Consider the following 21,140-nt stretch of genomic DNA (forward strand, 5'->3'; position numbering starts at 1 on the left):
GGACTTTAAAACTCTTTTTTTTCAAGAGTTATCTTTCTTTAAACTTATAATTTTACTTAACAAACTTCTCTTTGCTTTTATCATTTTTGTTTTTGTTTTCGTAGTTTTGTTTTCTTTACTGAGTCTAGTATTTAATTGGTCGACCTTCGCTGTCTCCTGTGACAGTTCTTTTAATACTTACAAAGTCAATGTGACTTTGACCTTAGGCCCTTAAATCAACAGGGGTTATCTACTTGCCAACAAGAATGCACCTGTGAAGTTTAAAGGTAAAGTTGTTGAGATATAGATCCATTAGGTCAATGTGATATTGACTCTGACCCCTTCACCCAAAAATACATTGAAGTCATTTGTTGACTTGACCAAAAGAAATGTATTTGTAAAAGTTTGAAGGTCAAGGGCCCATTGCTGTTGGGTAATTGATAAGAAACTGTTTTGAAATACAATGTCAATGTGACCTTAACCTTTAACCCCCTGACCCAAAAATCATTAGGGTTATAAACTGGTCAAATACCAATGCAATTATGCAGTTTGAGGACCAACAGCCTACGGGTTGTTAGGTAATTGATTGGAAACCGTTTTCACCTACAAGACCAATGTGATCGTGACCTTTTACCCCTTGATCCATAAATCAAAAGGAGTTTCCTACTGGCCAAGACCAGCGCACTATGCAGTTTTAAGGTCAAATTCTCATGAGTTGTCAGGTTATTGATCGGAAACCATCTTCACCTACAAGGTCATTGTGACCTTTGACCCCTTGACCCACATAAATATATAGGAGTCATCTTCTGGTCATGAACAATCACAATATCAAGTTTGAATTTCCTAGACCTAAGCGTTCTTTAGTTGTTGATCAGAACCATTTGGTCTACGGACAAATCAACCTACAGACAGACAACTGCATAGCAATATACCCCCACTTCTATGAAGGGGGCATAAAAAGGCAACAGTTACTCTGAATACAGCACCTCATCAAAGTTTGGAACACTATGCGGTGAACAGCATCGAATGAATGAATCCGTAGACGCTGGCTCGGCTTGAACATATATAGCGGTGAGAGGCAAATGGTTTGAACTCAACGACCTTATCCTTTCGGCCACGATCACCCCTACATGCAAAATCAACCCAGGCACCGGAAGTCTGCACATAAATAAGAACCACAGACAACTGGTAGACATGTCAGCAAATAAAGACTTGATTACAGTATAAACAAATTTTTAAGATTTATTTTTGGCGAACTCTCGCTGTGATGACAGAAATAAATAAATTCATATCAACAATGAACTATAAATAAAAAACATTGTTAGTAAACAAAACAGGGAAAACTAATAAATCGATAACTATGGCATAGAATTTTAACTATGTCATTATCTTAATTCACATAGAAGTTAAAATAAAGGCCAATCAAGGTAGAAAACGTCAAATTTATGCGAACTCAAGTTGTGTAAATTAATCGAATAGCACCAGTCATATTTTGTCACTCTAGAAGAATTATATATCTATTTTAAATGACCTTAACTCATGAACATCCGGTGTAATCTCTGATGTAGATGTCATTTCCTGTTTTATATATAAATGTGATAAAGAAGTCTCTGAGATCTTTGCTTTTAATTTTGGAAATAATTTTTTGATAGTCAATTGTTTCTCAATGTCGGCACAATTGTCATTTAATGACGCATATCCGCAATGAATTGGTTTCCGGTGTAGTACTAGACTGGTTGAATTGTATTCTAAATTATTTTTTACAAGATTACGAAACCCGACTATTGACACGTCACATGGGAGTTCCGCTGATTTTAAAGGATGTACTTTTGTCATAAGTTTTAATTCAGTGTCTTGAATATTATACACTATAACATTGTTTTGGAGCATATCGTTTAACAGTATGCTGTCTTCTGAAGCATAAGTATATCTGAATTCGTCTGCTTTAAAAGGGTGTGTTTTGTGTTCGATCTGGATGATAAAGTCACTATTTACTCGGACATTATCGTAAACGCCTTGTCCGAGACCTCGTTTGTCGTCTCTAAATGTATGACGGTCGAGCATAACCTCAAATTGTCCAGATTTCAAACAAGCGCCACCATGCGGCTGCTTTGAATGCAATGTTACCCGTTTATAAATGTCCTCAAACAGTGCCATTGTTGTGATTGGGTAATAATTTGATTCAATTTTGTCGCTTGGTCTGTTTATTCGGCCAATAAGCTGAAAACCATTCTGATCGGTGAAGAAGTTGTCACCATTTTTAATGTCAGTGTTGAATCTCAAAATCACTTCCATTTCCTTCATATTCACAGCGGCCATGTCAACTTCCGTTTTCACATGAACACCCAGACCTTGCATACCGGATGTATTATAGAGCCTAAAGCTAAGTAAAAATCCCGAAGTTGTGACCTTGACCTCGGAGTATAACGGACCTTTTTTAACTGTGACTTTCTTTTCACCAACCATGAACGCTTGCGCTGGTCCAGAGGGTCCAAAAATATACGCACCACTTGTTTTAGATTGATAAACCATAAACTGTGCCGTTATATTTGTGACTTTACCGTTATTTTTATGAAGAATTCTCTTCATCATCCCGGTTTTCTTATCAAATTCAACTTTCAAATGTGTATTTTCTATCTCCATCACATCTTCGTTCTCCGACGGAATTCTTTCATTAACTTCAAACTTTTCCGCAGCACCACGTTCCGTCGTTATAGTGTACACTTCTATTCCAAGGGCAGGTAACTCTGTTTCAAAGCTCAGTAGAAATGGCTCGTTTCCGGTTGCGTTATTTAAAGAACTCGTGATTTGATATGGAATATTCTTCTTTGTTGGGGATGCAATAACAATATCTTTAGTTTGAACAAATATGTTTATAACTTCTTTTCGTCTTCTAGCTAAGGGATTTATCAATACCATCTTGGCATCTTTATTTGTATCAAATATTATTTTACCAGCCATTTTTTTGCTTGCAGGTTTCACTGTTTCCTCCATTAGCAGTTTTGGATTGAATTGCTTCCCTTTGCTAAGAAGAGTAAGGACGGCCATTTTGAAGGCATTGTGTGCGTCTTCGTTAGCTGTAAACAATCTTCGCTCGTAATCTTCTACAACATGAGGTAATGATGTCCCTAGAAACACAAAGAAATAATAAAATAAATTTTATAATTTGAGGTATTTATTATTATGTTTTGAACGTATGGGCTTGAAATTTAAATCAGATTTTGACATAAGCAATCATGCAACCTGATTTATCATATTTCACGTTAAAACTTATTAGATTTAAAACTACGCAAATAAATGTTTAATATATACACTGATGAATCTTAAAAGTGGAAACAGAATTATCACACACGTCACGTTACACAAATACGAACGTTCTGAGCCAAATACTTGTAGTATCGATAACAATAAGTGCCGAAACATTTGGTGTAAAGGCGTTTAAACTCTAATGTCAAAAATGAACTTGACTTGATCGGACAAAACTTTTGCTGTTAAGACCAATATAATTGAATATATAATGCGAATATTTGGAAAACTGATGTACTAAAAGTACTTATGTTACTTTGAAAGACAACTTCATATCAGAACAGTATCTAGAATTAGATTTGAGTACAACGAATGCTCAGTGTTTATAATGAATGAAATGGGACGTTATGTCAGTGAATCACTAGATCAGAGATTGTCGTCTGTTCTGTAACGAGCATGAAATAGAAGATGAAATGCACTTGTAACTTACTTTAATGTTAATTTATAATGATATCAGAAGTCATTTCCATATACACAATTTACGAATAATATTTTATGAACATATACGATTATGTCAAAATGAATTAATTGTCACAAACTACCCAAGAAAAAGAAGCTGGATTCCTTGTACACGCTTATCTAAAATGACCAAAATTCTTTGATAGTTAAAATGGTTTTATATATCATATGACAGCATATTTTTATCAGTTAACTTTTTATTAGCATACTAGAATGGAAAAAGTTATATTTTTCCTGCGTAATAGTACAAACATGGGCCGCCCTTCGTGATTAAATTTATTTGCATTTGAACTCAAACCGTACATTATTCTACAACACAACGCCGAGTGGGGCCTTAGGCCCCGTAAGGGCTGTAGCGCTCTTAGATAACATGTATGATGTGTAAGTTAAATTAATATTAAATTAAAAGAAATCAAAAATATATTTGCCAAAATCCAACGTGTTTGACAAATATCCTTAGTTAGATGAGCGCAGCCATTTTGAAAATCTTTGACTTGTTCTATATTTGAGCTATAATTAAATTTCAGAACGCTTTTGAATAAACATGTAATATGCGCCTACAAGATATAAGACCCGGCGGTCTAATGTCCTAAATTACACTACTGTGGAAATATAATGTACAAAAAGTTGAAAACAAGTATTAATTAGTCATCACGTTAACTAAGGTATAACAACAAAACAAAAATGGCGGACATGATATTCGGAAATATTCGCCATACTCAGATGATAGGTTGAACACGACAGATTCATTCGTATCTAATTAACGATACAATATACATGTTTTTTACTCATTATTTACAAAGTCCAATACAGATCTGGTTTTTATATTGAAAACCTTATGCTTGTTAATTATCAAATCATTTGGATTTTTCGCGTCATGAGTAGCATCTAATTTCATATTTTTTATTTACATGACATTTGCTTCAATGCTCATCTATATTTCATTAATGATTAAATTATAAGCTAGTCATTTGGGAGGTAACATATAAAAATTCGCGATACGCACTCATAAATCTAGTATTCGCTTTTCCGGATTCTGCTTAATAAGATAAAATATGCATTTGTTTCATAACTGGCTGACAATTGATGATATGTATTGCTTTAAGGTTTCATCATGACTATAATAAACTAAGGATAAAGGCAATAAAGTGAAAATATTTTTGAAAAACCACCAATATTATAATCACTTGACGGTAGAAAGTCTTACAGACGAATATGTTAACACCAATATGAACGCTCAAACAATTTTTGTGAAATGTAGATTATGAGTTATTTCCCTTTTTGTGTTGCCCCTAAAGAGTAGTGGCGACATAAAGGGGTCACTTCTCCGTCGTTTGTCTATCTATCTGTCCGTCTGTAACAAAACTTGTCCGAGCTACTCCACAAAACCACAAAAACAACATAAACTTTACAAGAATGATAAGTACCAAGTCTAGTTGTGCATAATGTCTGCATTTTCCGGTTTAATGATTTGTGTCAGAGTAATGACACTTTAATTATTTTTAAAGTTTGTCCGGACTACTCCTTTTATTCCGCTAATATAATTTCAATGAAACTTTACAAGATTGGCCAGTAGCTCAGGTACTTTATTGCCTTATTTTGTCCAATTATATTTTTTCTTAAATTATAATATGATATAATTACCTGTTATTCCATCATGGTGCATAAACATTCCTAGTTCTCGTCTGGCTGCCCGTAAATGTTTTGAGATGTCGTCATATGCCCTGTATTTTACACCATAGTGTTTGAATAAAGAAAACGCTATGACGTTAAAAATGTCGGCTGCTCTCGTTAACGTCTCGATCTCTCTGGAGAAACGTTTGTTTAATGGTCTTGTAGTGAAATAGCCGGTCCAGAATTCTTGGTTACGTTCTGTGTATGGAAAGAAATCGCCGGATATTGTAGGAAAAGTTAACAGCTTATTCGTTTTGCTTTTGGAAATTTCCGCCATTTTTCGTTCCTCGTTACGTACTTGAGTGAAGTACTCTGTCAGTGTTCCAAATTTAACAGTCATATTCCAAGCTTTCTGAGAATTAATAAATGTTATAAGTTTTTCGTAGTTTGTATACATGTTATCCCAATGATAAGGTTGTGGGTATGAAAAATCTTCCCCTAGTCCAATATACAACGTGTTGTGCTTATACAAATCACCGGTAATTCGGAATTGCTCTGATAATTTCATTGCCTGTTCTGCGACATTTTTCTCTGTAACTTGAACTGCTTCTCCTTCACCAAGATGTAGAAAATTAAATTCGTTACAAGGTACTTTATTTGGACCACACACATCGGATACCCAATAGTTAGTGTACGACATTAGACTTGACAAGACATCGCTGTCGTTCGAATGCTTCCAATATGGCCGCCACATGAACTCTAAACTTTTCATTTTCATTAACTTGGCTTTCACGGGCTGGTTTATTCTCAAAAAGAGCAGATTATCCATTCCAGTTGACTTCCATAAGTAAGGCATAGTGCTAGAATATCCAAATGGGTCATTAACCCATGCTGATTTCGGTTTGACGCCTAGATTTTCTATTAACCATTGATGTCCCTCTATCAGCTGATCAACCACAGCTATATAATTGGTGCTAGCTTCATCAGGCATTACCCAACCTCCAAGCACGATTTCAAGTTGACCTTTGCTGGTCAGCTTTTTAACCGTATCTTTACCATTTTTGTCCAAGTCTTCAAACCATCTCGCTAGAAACACTGTCTCTGCCCATTGAAATGTCATGTTTGGATATTCGACGAGTTTTGCAAGCATGTTGTTTAACGTCGCATGCGTCATCTGCTCATAATACTGTTCAATTGTCAAACCATAACCGGGATCAGCATGCGAAAAAGGTACAAGAATGACATTCAGATGTTTCAGATTTTTAGTTTTTCTAACTTCGTCAACCGTCTTGACTGGTATTGGATAATTTCCATCGCTGTTCATTTTGTAACTTACGTTTTGAAATAAATCATAAGTTGAAATATCTGCGTTGTATTTTTCTCCCCATTTTTCAACCTTTTTACAATTTCCATTAGCCACTGCTTCCTTACGAACATTGCCGTCCTTTATGGCGTTTATATTAGCACTATTGTCTTTATGATTATCTTGTTGTAAGGTTTTTTCAGGAGCTTCAATCTTCATCACGATTTTTGATTTATCCACTACTTCATTAGTTCTATTATAAGATAATGGTATTGCTTTCTCTTTTTTATTTACACCTAAATCATCATTAGGTTTCCTGCTTGCCTCTTTGAAAATAGAAATACTACTTTTAATTTTACCATAAGATGAACTAGTGACGACCGTCTTGTTTACTGAATGTATCCCAGGCTTAAAAGAAGACGTTGTATTCTGGCTGGTAAAGTTATTTTCTTGATGCACATCTAAAACTTTATGCATTCGTACATTGTTTTTCTCAGCCTTCGCTTTCATTTCATTCAGAACGCTCCCACTGTGTTCATAATGCTTATTATGATTTTGATTAAATGCTTTATTGGTAACTTCTTTATCAATATTTTTTAGTTGTCCTTTTGATTTAGCATCTTCGATATTGTTTACCAAATCTTTATTCTCATCATTGACTACATTTTGTACTTTGAATGCTTTTGATTTATCATTTGAATACTTGTTTTTTAACTTAGAAAATTTAAAATGCTGACTGTTTTCGCTATCTCCTCCACGGTGAACAAATTTTACTGCATTCTTTGTTTCTAATTCAACTCCCCCGCCAGACACACCGGAAGTCCAACCGTTGACTGCAGCAACCCAGACAAGTCTCAAGCCAATAAGTAGGACAATTACTGCAAACAGTTTCCTGATAAGCCTCTTGTAAAGATGACTTTTACGATTTCGTAACATTTTATCTCTTCAAATCTGAAACAATACAAACGTTATATTAGTGCATTCAATAATATATTTTGTATATGAATATACTATATAAAACTGACTCTGTCGTTTCATAAACGTGTTAAGACCGTGTAAGATTTATATATTGATCTATATGGATATAATTAAAAGTCTACAATTTCCTCAAAGAATCCACCAAATGAATTACAATGTTATTCTAGCATGGTTTTGATCACACTGTTAGAGCACAACAAACTTACCGTAAACATTAGTTTTTATTATTAGAGTATTATCAAGTAGTATTGTTTAAACGTTTTGCATTTATGGAAATGTTCTCAAAGAATTCAAGAAAATAAATTATCAATCCTTTGATAATATGATATTATTTACATAGTTTTCATTAGGGCGTTGCTTTAGACAACAATAAAAAATACTCTCTGAAATATAAAATAAATTCCTATTAAGAAAGAATGTGTAGAAGTATCCATGTATCTACGGCAGATAAACACCGCTTTCAAGGTCAGTACATTGCATAAAAACAATTAAAGCGGCCAAATGAAATATAATTGTTTACATTTAACTCATGCAAGTCGAATTGACCTGATTATCATTTACTGTCGCACTGTTCTTTCATTTTAAATTTATTATTTAAACTAGTGCATGCTAAATTAAATGCACCTCATACATCATATTTAAAAGAATATAAATATGGCCCTATTGGTAATAACAGGTGTCCATAATCTATACAAACATCCGCAATTTGAAAAGGTCAACCTTTGCAAGATAAATACCTCACACCTTGTAACATTTTATGTTATTATTCTCTTTATTAAAGCATCACTCGTTCAGATATTGTTTGAATTCGACATCAAAATGACTTCTGTTTTTTTCAACATTTGTGTTCCAATTGATGCGGGTCTCGTTTTTGCACAATCATCATTTTATTGTTGCATACATGTATATATATAATGACCGGAAAAAAATGACCCACAATGGGCTAAGAGTCACACGAAACAAAATCGATTTGAATTAAATTTCAAGGTCATTTCTTTATTTTTAGCATTTAAAATGCTTCTCTATCATGTAAGAATTTTAATTTTTATATTTTAGGCGTTTTGGCCGCAGTGGACATGAGCTCCTTTAAAGACGAGTAACATCAGGGAATTATTGAGTAACTTATTTCTTTATAAAAAATATTCTACATGTACTTTAGACAAATGAATAAACAGTACGTCGCCTAAATTTACATATAATGAAAAATGAACATTTTATCACTGAATTTCATTTAAAACGAGCATACTGGTCTATTTTAAAAAATGTTTTACGGTTATATATAGACATTATGACACGGTCAGGTGTTATAATAAACTTTTTTGAAATTGAAAAAAAAAACAAACAAACAAAACTTAGAATAGAATAGGTACGTCGCTTTAAATGAAACAATTACATAGACATAAAATGAGGTCAGCTTTAATGTCAAATACATGTGTCATCAAAGGATTTAAATGTTAGCAACACGCCGCATGAACTATACGAGATAAATAAAACAACCACTTTATAAATGAAATGTGTGCAACTTGATATTTCTTTCATCTATATGATCTGGTCTCCGCATTGAATGAATAGTAATGAATTTGTGTTGTAGATAAACGAATTATTTTGCTCGTCGCGTACGATAACAGTAATCTCAACGTGACCTTTTTGCACCAAGCAGACGATGTCTGTTTCACTTATTTCACAATTAATTATTATTATTATTATTTATAATTATAATTTATTATTATTTTTTATTATTATTATTATCATTAAATTATCATTATTACTATAATTATTATTTATTATTATTATTATTATTATTATTATTATTATTATTATTATTATTATTATTATTATTATCTATTATTATTATTATTATTATTATTATTATTATTATATTATTATTATTATTATTATTATTTAAAAATATACTATTAGATCTACATATCACAATTCAAATCTTCCTTACCATCATCATAAATATAATACTGATCATCATTATCAAGTTACTAATATCATCATCATCATCATCATCATCATTATCATCGCTGCGATCGAAAACAATACACATACGATCCATGATAATGTACAAGGTGAATGTTCAATAGGAGAATATGTCGAACTTGCCTCGTGCTATCAATTAAGAAAAGTAATGCGACCCGTGAAGCTTTAGTGGTAAAAGTTAAATTGTATCCCCCCCCCCCACACACACATACTACCTTTACCCTTATTAGATAAAAAACACATATGCTGAGTTCCCGATATTTATAGTAAACTAATTGACATCATCAGGCCAGCTCTCTATTTCGCGTGGTATGTCTTGGCTGTGGGGGTGGGGAAAACCGTTGTCACGGCGTTGTGACATTTACAATTGTTGAAATTTCTAGGATGGCAGTTTCAATAAAATTATCTTCATATGAAGATCACAACATATCTATCATACAACGAAATGATATGACGCTCACGGTTTCCGCATAATTGAATAAATATTATATCCCCGTCTCAAGTGCGACCATTATTTCCGGTTAGATATATATCGAATGCGTAGGTCAGTAAAAATAATTTGTTTACTGCAACCCGACCTTACCTATTTAGGCTAACGTAAGTCCGGGTTTAGTCAGCGACAGTCACTGAACACTAGTTTTGCGATATGTTTCACTGTAAGACTGTCGTGTTAATAAATAAATAAATAAATTAAACTCCATACCGACTTTTCCTAGCCTTTTTAAACAGTTGCCCTTAAAAAAGATTTTTTTTTCGTTGGCCTTATTTCAAATCGCATTCAATGATTAATTTTTCTTCACTGAAGTGTTTTTAAGTTAAGAAAATAAATATACTGTACATACGTACACATTTACTGGTAACATTACTACTAAATAGATACAATGCATGTTGAAATATAAACAATGCATGCTGTAAAAACTAACGCACACTATAAAAACAAATATTCAAAGATAAAAAATGCTTTACCTTATAATGCAATGTCTACTCCATTTCAATTACTCAGACTGGTGTTGTATTTTATTTTCTCTTTTATAATGTATTCCTTTTCCCAAACAGAATTATGGTCACTACACGTGCAAAAGGAAGTTGAATTCGTTAAGTTAAAACCCTCTGGGTATTTTTGATAGTTTTAAATTTGTAAAAATGTCAAAGTTATGCCGGTAAAACAATTAAGCCTCGGACCGCTCGTTTATTGATTTTACACTACTTCAATCCTTAAGAGAATTTACATTAAAGGCCTATCTCGACATTGTTTTGTTGCTATTCGATGTGAAAGCACCACAACGGTTAATTATGGAGGGCGATCGTTGCCAAAAGTCCAGACATGTAATGTGTTACTTTTGAAAACTACTTTTGAAAATGCGAACATGTATGTCTAGCATTTTTATTGCATTCGTGCACAGCAAATGATATGCCTCTTAATCCAATCTTTTAATTGAAGGCACCCGCTTTTAAATAACACGTTTACATGTAAATCTTAACAAACTGACCTAACATGGAGAACAACAACACATTTACAAGTTCGTATCTACCATTGCATATAATACATAAGCATGTTTACACACTTGTAGATATATATCTGTACCTGAAAAAACACAAATGAAATGTAAACTCGAATGCAGAAAATATAATTTAATAAAACGTGTTCCAGTCGTAGAACTACAACAGTACGTTTACACAGTTACATGTTTTAAAATGACAAAAGTAGATTCACAAAGTTAAACGATTCTAAGTCATGCATGACGCCCCGCCTCTCTCTGAGTATTTACGATCTTCTATCACGGAAAAATGTACGGACAGGTATAATACCCGTCGCCTCTCTCCTTTATTTCTCAATAAAGTGATGGAAAACACGGCGTCCATTCAAACTTTTTTTTTATTTCTATAAAAAGTCCAATATTATTGGTATCAAATGAAAGATTAACTCCATAAGCTTTCTATGAGTGCCTCGGAAATAAAAATGAATTGAATAGATGTATTGAATTTTTAGTTTTTTTTACTCTGAAAATAACACTCTCGAATTGGTAAGAAAAACACGGCGTTCCCTCCAAACTTTTTTTTAAGTTCGTCATATATTTTGATAATTTTGGATTGAAATAAAAAGTGTGCTTCATACGATTTATGATATATTATTATTATAATGCCTAAAAAAAAATGAATTAAATCAAACTGAATTAACTTTTTCGTTAAAAAGTTTATCATGTTACTTTCTGTAAAATAGAGAAAATAAGAATCCCTAAAGAGCGCTCAAAACGACAAAATTGAGAATGTTACAGGTCCTGTTTGATTGAGCCCTGCTCATGGACGGTAATGGAAAGAGCAAGTTATCGTCCACGCCCCTAGCCCCGGCTTAAGCAAAATTCAACATGAACTGGTTACAATTTTTGAAACATCCGCAGATGTGTTAATATGGCGATTATCATGGAACCTTCAATGTGACACGTAAGTGCCATACCATGAAAAACGGCATATGATCCCCAAGTAAAAAAAACTTTTTTTATTTCTTGGTCAATTTTGATAATAAACAAGATCATCAAGAAAAGGCGGCGTTGATAATTTTAGACTCAAGTAAAAGAATCCTTTATGAACTTTCTAGTGATGCCTTAAAAATGAAAAAAATTATGTAGAAGTATTAAAAAAAATGTTTCTAATTTATCGTTGTTTTATTCTTTTTCTCTTAAATCCACACTCATATATTCGGAAAAAAATAACGTCACTTCCCTTTAGAATACTTTTATTCTAAAAGGAAATTGAATATTGAATGAAATTTAAGACCATAAGCTTTTGAACAAGTATATTAAAAATCCGGAAACAAAGTGATCCCTCGGAAGCATTAATCACAACAAAATTACATAAGAATTGCAGATTCGGTTTAATTGAGTCTGCACATGAGGGATAATGAACAAGTGCAACATCCCTCACGCCCCCTAGCACCGGCTTGAACGGTACTCAATTCTCAACACTTAATAGCGCTGGTATCAATGATCCCGATGGACCAGAAAAACACTGAAGTGAAGTACGGTGCAACTTTTTACAGCTGCCACACGGCACTTGACAACTGCTGTTATGAAGTATTTAAATCTGGAAACAAAGTGATCCCTCTGAAGCATTAATCACCAAAAAATTACATAAGAATTGCAGACTCGGTTTGATTGCGTCTGTACATGAGGGATAATAACAAGGGCAAAAAAGTTTTTATAAATTCATACTGAAAATACCTTATTAAAGATTGTACATTATGTGCTACGGATAATATTTTTCTTGATTTCGGAAAGGGAAATCTCGGTGGCCGCTTTAAAATCCTATTTTTGCAAATACTTGCATAGGTTTTGTTGAAAATGAAATTTGTGCCAATACATTTTTTCAATGATACCAATAAGAATATTGGATGGTTTTCACATTATCAATAAAGTTACTTTCCCTTGAAGTTGGTCATTGTTTTCCCCTAAAAATTTCCAAATCGCCGATGTTTCTCAGGAAGTATATGATAAACAAAATCAACAAAGGAAGGGCGGCGCTCAATGAACGCAACCCTACATGACCCAGCAACAAGAACAAGTGGCAAGAAGCCCAGGCGGACCCCAAAACAAAACACAGGACAGGGCACTAGGCATAGCACGGACAGGCTAATCACTAAAATGATAAATAATTTGTAACTGATAAGAACACGATGTTAAATAATAAGGTAATGCACAAGTTATCTTCATCATAAATGGTAAAATCAGCAAATTTTCAAGTGTTGTTGCTAGTGACAAAACTTTTGTAACAAAATGTAACATATATATGTTATGAAAAAAAATGCCCGTATGTTGTCCTTCTGTTTTATTTAAAAATATGGGAGAGGCGCCGTTTTATACCTGTCTGCAATAGAAGTTCGTAAATACTCCGAGAGGGGCGGGGCGTTATGCTAGACTTAAAATCGTTTACTTTTGTGAATCTCTACTTTTTGTCGTTTTAAACATGTTACTGTGTTAACGTACTCTTGTAGTTCTACAACAGGTAACACGTTTTCTTCAACTCTATTTTTCCGTATTCGAGTTTTACATTTCATTTGTATATTTACAGATCTATAAGTGTACAAACATGCGTATGTATTGCATGCAATGGAAGAAAACGAACTTGTAAATTTGTTGTCGTTTTAGATGTTAGGTCAGTTTTTACGATATATATGTAAACTTGTTATATAAAGGCGGTAACCTTCAATTAAAAGATTGAATTAAGAGGCATACAATAAAAATGGTAGGCATACAAGTTCGCATTTTCAAAAGTAATTTTAAAAAGGAACACTTTACATGTCTGGAATTTTGGCAACGAACGCCCTCCATAGTTAATATGTTCATGCCTTGGAGATATAACTTTCAAGTTTGGTTGCAATTTTTCAAACTCACTTATAATTTTAGCAAAACATTATGTGCATACAGTGCTATAGTTATTATGAAATGACATCTTAGTCAGTCGTGGTGAGTCTTTTAGATTGAACATGGCTATATTTACATAGCCTTAAATGTTTACTGATAACGAGTTACAAGCTTTAACTCTGTCTGACTTTGTCCGTTTGATAAGATAAGACTCTCATTACAATTTGCATGTTTGGAAAATTCGATGTTTCATGTTATCTAGTCATGTACATTAAGCCCGGCCTAGCTAAATCTCTTAAATGAATTTGCCGAACTTAACCATATATCATTTAGTTTGGGAAATTTTAAAATACTTAATGACTGAATAGCAAACAGTCTAGACAATGATAATGGTTGGGTAGATTCAGAGGCCGACAACGGGGTAAAGATTATGATCAATTATAATTTGGTGACTTTACTATTGAAAACGTGCCAGAGTTAAATAATACATAAATATGCACATTGCGTTTACTGGAATGCAGGTATTTCTGACGTTTACTTATTTTGACGACAGTGAAAGGGATAACGATACAAAAGTCATATTAAGATGCTCGTACATTGATTACTTATAATTCTTTCTGCAGTTGAATAGAGTGACAACAGGGAATGTGTTTTTATGTTGGGCTATGATACAAAATACAAGAAAAACCAAAACAATCAGAAATCTTATTTAAAGCCATGGGCCTATGACCCCTCCTAAAATCAGATAGCCTCGTGTTTGATGCTCTTTCAATTACCTTATTAATCATCATGCAAAAAAAATGTAATTATCATTCGATCGTTAAGATTTCATTACTTTAAACATGGTCCATTTTTTATAATCCAGTTTCGATAGAAAATAAATAAGATATTGCAGTTTGAATGCTTATTATTTGCACATGGATATTGAGATCATGATATGAAAGGTTAATTTGTAACTATTTAAAAATAATTCAAGTATTATTCTACATGTACAGAAATCTTTTCAGCATTATGTAATTATGTTATACCAACACAAGTTTATTTTTAAAACTTAAAATTCTATAACTCTTAATGTTCTTATGTAAATGTCAATGGGTTATATATTTTATAAATGTCACGCGATTTTAAGTAAAGTTTTTTTTAAAGTTTCCTCTTAAATGAATTGACTGGTAAAGCAAAGCAGTTTTTACTAAAATCTATATGACAAATGAGTATTTTAGTAGATCTATTATTATTTCTTTTCATTTATTCTTTTCTTTTGTTTTTGAAACTGTAACAAGATACCAAAAATAAAAAAAGGCTTTGAGAAATAAGAAGGATGGCAAACTTATAAATATTGATAAACACCTTCCTATCAATAAAAATATCAAAGACACATTGAGGGTTTATTAAGGAAAATCACCTTTAAAAAAACAAACACTAAAATTACAAGTAAACTAAGAAATCCATGATAGGTCTTTAAGTGTTCCCATTGATTTAAAGATTGTACATCTGTTAACTTTTTTTTATAAAAATTATATCAACTTAAACAAGTTCTAAAGACAATAGATTCTATTTGTCGCCTAAATTATTTTTCGATATCCTAACGATTTCTTAGAATAAAATATATTTTATATTCTATTGTAAATGCCACATACATGGGGGAGGAACTATTACACGAAGGATGGAGTTCTTACGATTACTTGTCAGTTCTTGTGATAACAGTCACGGAGTTCGTCGAAAATCTATTAAATAAACTACAAAAACACTCTTTTTTATCCAAAGACTGACGGAAAGGGCCGAAAAGTTGCGATTGGGTATATGTATGCAGATCTACGTCACATAGCCGATGACGTCAGTGCCAGAAATTAGCTCAAGCTGGTATATAAACAAAGATCAGTTACAGTTCGGAGAGGCTGCAGGCAGGTACCTAATTGATAACTGAAATGCGTGTCTTTCATATTTTAATGATATATTATAAATTAATACTTGTTCTTAAGAGCGCACATTAGGTAGGCCGACATATGTACAGAGAGAGTCATCATGGTTGACATTTATAAGGGGAACGGATGCTCGTAGTGTTGTAGTTGTCGGATAAAATATCTTTCCAGGTGAAAAAAAAACAAAAACAACTCTTTTTTGTCTAAATGTAATTTCTAATAATCAACTGAAAATTTTTTTATTCAGTCTATTACACCGTAGGGTTTCGCGTTTTCCGGTTACAGTATAGAATTTTTAAGATGAAGGATTATTTGTGGGGCTGACAGGTAGGTGAGTTTTATTCCGGTCTATAATCTATACTACAAGTAGTTTAGTTTCTAAAAGATGTTTTTGTGCTTTGCTTGTAGGGAACAGAATCCGGTATTTAGTCATTTATTTATTTAGACCCTGCACCGCAGATTTATCTCTATATTGTACATAAATACGCAGATTTGACAGTTTGAAAATTTGAATAGAGAGACCAACCCATTTTTTTGCCTAAATAATGCCGGAATGGCAGAAAATTGGGTTGGTCTCTCGATTTAAATGGTCAAACTGTCAAATCTGCAGATTTATGAGACAATATAGAGAAAAATCTGCAGTGTAGCGTCTGAAGAAATGTATGCCTAGATACCGGATCCTGTTCCTTACAAGCAAAGCACATAAACATCTTTTAGAAACTAAGACCTGAATAAAAATCACCTACCTCTCTTCCCATAAATAATCTACCATCTTGAAAAATCTATACTGTAACCGGAAAACGCGATACTGTTGCACATTCCCTACGGTGCATTAATAGTACGCTAAACACACATTGATAGGACAATCCTTAGTAAAATAAATTCCTTCGCCGCCCATCCCAACCCCTTAATTAATGGCCCCATCTCCTAGAAATTAATAATTTGAAATTTGCCTACAGAAAAAAGACTTAAGCCTTCGCACAGTTAAATGTTGTTAATTGAGTAGCCTACCGCCCAAGCCGGCGCTAGGGCGTGAGGGATGTTCACTTTTTCAGTATCCCCCATGTACCCAAATATGCAATTCTCATGTAATTTTGATGTGATTAATGCTTACAGATTTTTGCTTCTTTTGCTTAACCATTCAGGTCTGGATCTCTACATAGAGGGAAAAATGAGATAAATAAATGCACACTACACTTGCTATCATTTATATGAAGGGTAAGTAAATGAATAGGTTTTATATAGACGCAATGCAGAAGTTTACTCCCTTTAATTGAATGTTGCTACTATATTATATATAATTTATATGCATAAAGTATTGATGTTAACGTCGAGAAATGCTCTAGATCTGGTGAAGAATTGCACATTGGACACTTTAAAACATTGAAATAATATAAAACATTCCAAAATATTAAACACATATAATGCCATAAAATGAACGTTACCTCAAGCAAATGTGTTCCTATTCCAGTGGTACATGTACATATTTTTATAATGTAGCTCTTGTACCTTTCCTGATTTTGTAACAGTCAATGTCTTTCTAGCAAAAGTGTGATGCAAATTTCCATTAAAATATTGCTACATTGGGAAAGTAAACGAGGTACAATACTAATGGAATCGGCAAATATTTACCTTGTATGAACATGTTGATTCACAAATATTGATAGATATAAAGAAAACAAAATCAAATACCATAAGCGTTTACTCAATGCTACCGTAAACAAATATCACGTGATCACCATAACTGCTCATCGTTCTATTGAGCATGCTTAATACCAGAACTCTAAAAACCATGGAGAAAATGATATAGAAAAACTGAACACTAAATACAGCGCACATTCACTGATATATATATATCGTACGCTTAAATTAGGAAAAAAAAAACAAAAAAGAAACCCATTTTGAGAGAAAGAAAAAAAACATTAAAAGGGCATGGGCGTGGATGACACCATACTTGATGAGTTTTATATAAGACGGCCGGAGATCTATCCGCGCATCACCAATAAAATATATTATAAACCTTTTAATCCGACATATGCCGAATTTTATGCGATATCTAAATTTAAATCGATGTGCTTATTGATGCTTGGAGGAAACAGATAAATAAAGCTTTTGATCAGCAAAAATAAAAAAGTAAGTAGGCCTAAAATCAATATTTCAATAGAAAATAACGCATTATCCTTTCATTTACGCCGCTTACCAAAATGTTCATGCACAGATTCTTTTATACATTTTTAATATATCTCAAATTGTCATCTTAAACCCCATTTCGTAAACAAACAATCTTGGGAAGTTTACATCATGTAAAAAGAAAACAAGAAAATTACGTGTTTTTTATCATGTCTTTTAATTAATTTAAACTGACTTATCAATAAATCGATTTTGATCGATAAAAACATATGAGGATTGAATAAAGTTACATATTATAAACATGAAATTTACTATTTCATTCGGACTATTGGAAATTATTAACTTGGTGAGTAATATCCATATACAAACAGTTTCATAAACTTAAGAATTACTAAATTAATCGATTGATGATTAAACGATATCTTTAAAGTTTTCTTTTCAAAAGGCAAATAACCAAAACAATATAAATACTAAATAGTAATTTTAAAAAGGCACAATTGAAATCGCAATTATAAATCGAAATTACATATAGAAAGACGCAAAGACGCGATCGGTCTTTCTCGTTTTCTGCCCCTGAACTTAATTTACTTTATTTTTTATTTTATTTCTTATTTAATTATTTTTTATGAGTTGCTTATGTAGATTCCCCTACACCTACATTATCACCTTCATCATCATCATCATCACCATAATCATCACCATAATTATCACCTTAATCATCATCCTCACCATTATCATCACCATAATTATCACCTTCATCATCATCATCACTATTATTGTATTTTTATTATAATTATTTATTTTCATAATAATTATTATTATAATTATTATTATTACTGTTATTATCATTATTATTAATATTATTATTATTATTAAAATTATTATTATTCATTATTATGATTATTATTATTATTATTACATGACATTTTTTAGAAGTTTATATATAAATAACAATTCAATTAGTTTGAACAGAAATGTAAAAAACACCCTAAGGTATTTATTTAATTGTCAAATATTGATAACGGTATTTCCGTGTATTTTTGACAGGCTATAATGAAATGAAACTTTTTTGTCAAAATGACAGATAGCGCAAATTGTTTATTATTTACCTATTTAGGGGGATATCGTACATGTTGCATGTGTAAACAAGGGATTTTATAATTTTATGTGTGCGTTTTTGTTGTTGTTGTTTTTGTGACTGTTTTTACTTTGTGGCTTACCGGACTACAGGTTTGTAAATATTGACAAAGATTATCTTATTATTACATATAAATTATAGAAAGGTTGATGAAACGAAATGACATAAATGTAGATATTTGATGCATAATAATCCGTAACTGTGAAAGGCTACAAATATTATCAATTTGGTATACAAAATAGCACAATATTTATTTATTGATGAACATATCTTTTATGTGTATAACATATTTGACAAACTAGGGGTGGTCATTATGTAATGCAATATGAAGTATATTTTATAATTAAGCTCCTGATTCATGTGTTTGGGTAAGCTATGCTTCAATTGATAATAAAATCATGTGTGTAGTCAACCGATTTAGAATTTCATACAAATATGAAAAATATGTTACAGAACGTTCCATTTGTAATGTCAAGCTTGTCAATTTACAAAAATGCAAGACATTCACTGACTTAGATAACCCATGTCACAGGGATATCAAAAGGGTTCTGAAGAATCACTTCAAAGTTAAGAAAATACGATGGTAGATAAAAAATTAACCGGACCATGTAGATGATTCTTTACCTGTTATATGCATTTACATAAAAATGCACGGAACATAGAATGGAATCTATCCCCTAAATGATACAAAAATACCAACAAGAAATATTAACAAATTAATTAAAAAGTTATGCTGTTATTGGCATGTACTTGCAAAGCAATGCAGCGTACGGTATAACTTTAAAATCGACGTTAACGACATCAAAAGCAGATTGTCTTTTATGGAGCAGCATTGTACTCATTCAAGGAGGCCAGTCAGTGTTGATGATGGCGAATCCACTGCCGTTCTATATCTCCTTACAAGTTGGTATCATTTTGTATTGTTATAGAATGACTGATGATAAAGAGCTCCTGTAATGACAAAAATTCTGTAAATTGATTGCTGGACAAAATCGCACATTCAATGAACTATATTATGTATTGCATTAATATAATGTCGCTGAATGATAATGTATCGTACTTACAAGAAAATAAAAGAACAATACAACTAAAAACAATATTGTCGTTATTCCTAAATAAATAAAACGCATAGACGATTTCGAATCGTGACTGTTAAATTCTTAGCACAATTTCTATAAGACTATTAACGAAAAATAATTCAATTATTAATACAAATGTAAACTTAGAATGTTGTATAATATATGTAATTAATGCGTGAACAAATGTAATCCTTACTTAGAGTTCATGGAATCGTCCCATAGCTACTGTCAAACATCGTTGACAATGTACGGAATCAATTGACTGTCATTTTTTAACGTCTCGGCACTTGACGTCACTAACGTCCTTAAAAAGTTCATTTTTTTAATCTTCCTTATTTTTTTTCCATTTCTCTATTACCCTTTCTTAATGGTTTATGCCAATCAAATCTATGCTGTGGCCTGGAGCTTTTCGCTTGATAGCTATAATCTTTTTTACGTTTAAAACAGTTTCTCGCCTTACTTTTGACAAACTTTTCTTATTGACCGATTTTCCAGACGTTCCGACAACAAGTGACGTTTGAATTGTGATTGCAAATATAAATATGGTTTAAATGAAGTCATTTTTTCTGACAAGGTCAATGATATATCTCATGACATTTTGGTGTATTTTGAAATCTAAATGTGCCATTTTGTAAAATATACGCATCATAAAGCGCGTGATGTCAGCGTAAATTTATGCACTTCGCCGGATGTGCGTTACTATGGTTTATAAATTCGCTGTTACGGACAAGTTATCTGCGTTATCAGGTTACAGGTTAATAATATCTGTCATATTTTGCGGTTCGGATCGGAATATCCGTCCCGAGGTGACCCGCCCATTGGGCGGTAACGAGGCTTGCCGAGTTACCGCCCATGGGCTGGTGACCGAGGGACGGATATTACGATCCGAAC

The 21,140-nt window shown here is 32.5% G+C and overlaps 1 protein-coding gene across 3 annotated transcripts; it reads right to left on the reverse strand.

The window, feature by feature from the left end:
• Window positions 1–1,203: 1,203 nt before the first annotated feature.
• Window positions 1,204–10,845, reverse strand: LOC132748309 (alpha-mannosidase 2-like). Of its 3 annotated transcripts, none has more exons than XM_060737881.1 (3): window positions 10,592–10,845; window positions 5,389–7,612; window positions 1,204–3,107 (listed from the first exon to the last, which is right to left on the reverse strand). In XM_060737881.1, exons 2-3 carry the CDS (start codon window positions 7,595–7,597, stop codon window positions 1,489–1,491), a joined length of 3,828 nt encoding a protein of 1,275 aa, XP_060593864.1. In that variant the 5' UTR covers window positions 7,598–7,612; window positions 10,592–10,845; the 3' UTR covers window positions 1,204–1,488. The 3 variants fall into 3 exon arrangements, with proteins under 3 accessions (XP_060593864.1, XP_060593865.1, XP_060593866.1); XM_060737882.1 differs by lacking the exon at window positions 10,592–10,845 and adding an exon at window positions 9,591–9,801; XM_060737883.1 differs by lacking the exon at window positions 10,592–10,845 and adding an exon at window positions 7,846–7,958.
• Between the last annotated feature and the right edge of the window lie 10,295 nt (window positions 10,846–21,140).

Source organism: Ruditapes philippinarum, unplaced genomic scaffold (genome assembly GCF_026571515.1).
Source record: "Ruditapes philippinarum isolate M1 unplaced genomic scaffold, ASM2657151v2 ctg876_1_1_1_1, whole genome shotgun sequence".
NCBI lineage: Eukaryota > Metazoa > Mollusca > Bivalvia > Venerida > Veneridae > Ruditapes > Ruditapes philippinarum.

Coding starts and splice junctions, on each gene's coding strand:
- LOC132748309 (XM_060737881.1), bottom strand. CDS start 7,597: ATGTTACGAAATCGTAAAAGTCATCTTTACAAGAGGCTTATCAGGAAA. Junction 3,108..5,388: donor GCACCATGATGGAATAACAG/GTAATTATATCA, acceptor TTGTGTTTCTAG/GGACATCATTACCTCATGTT.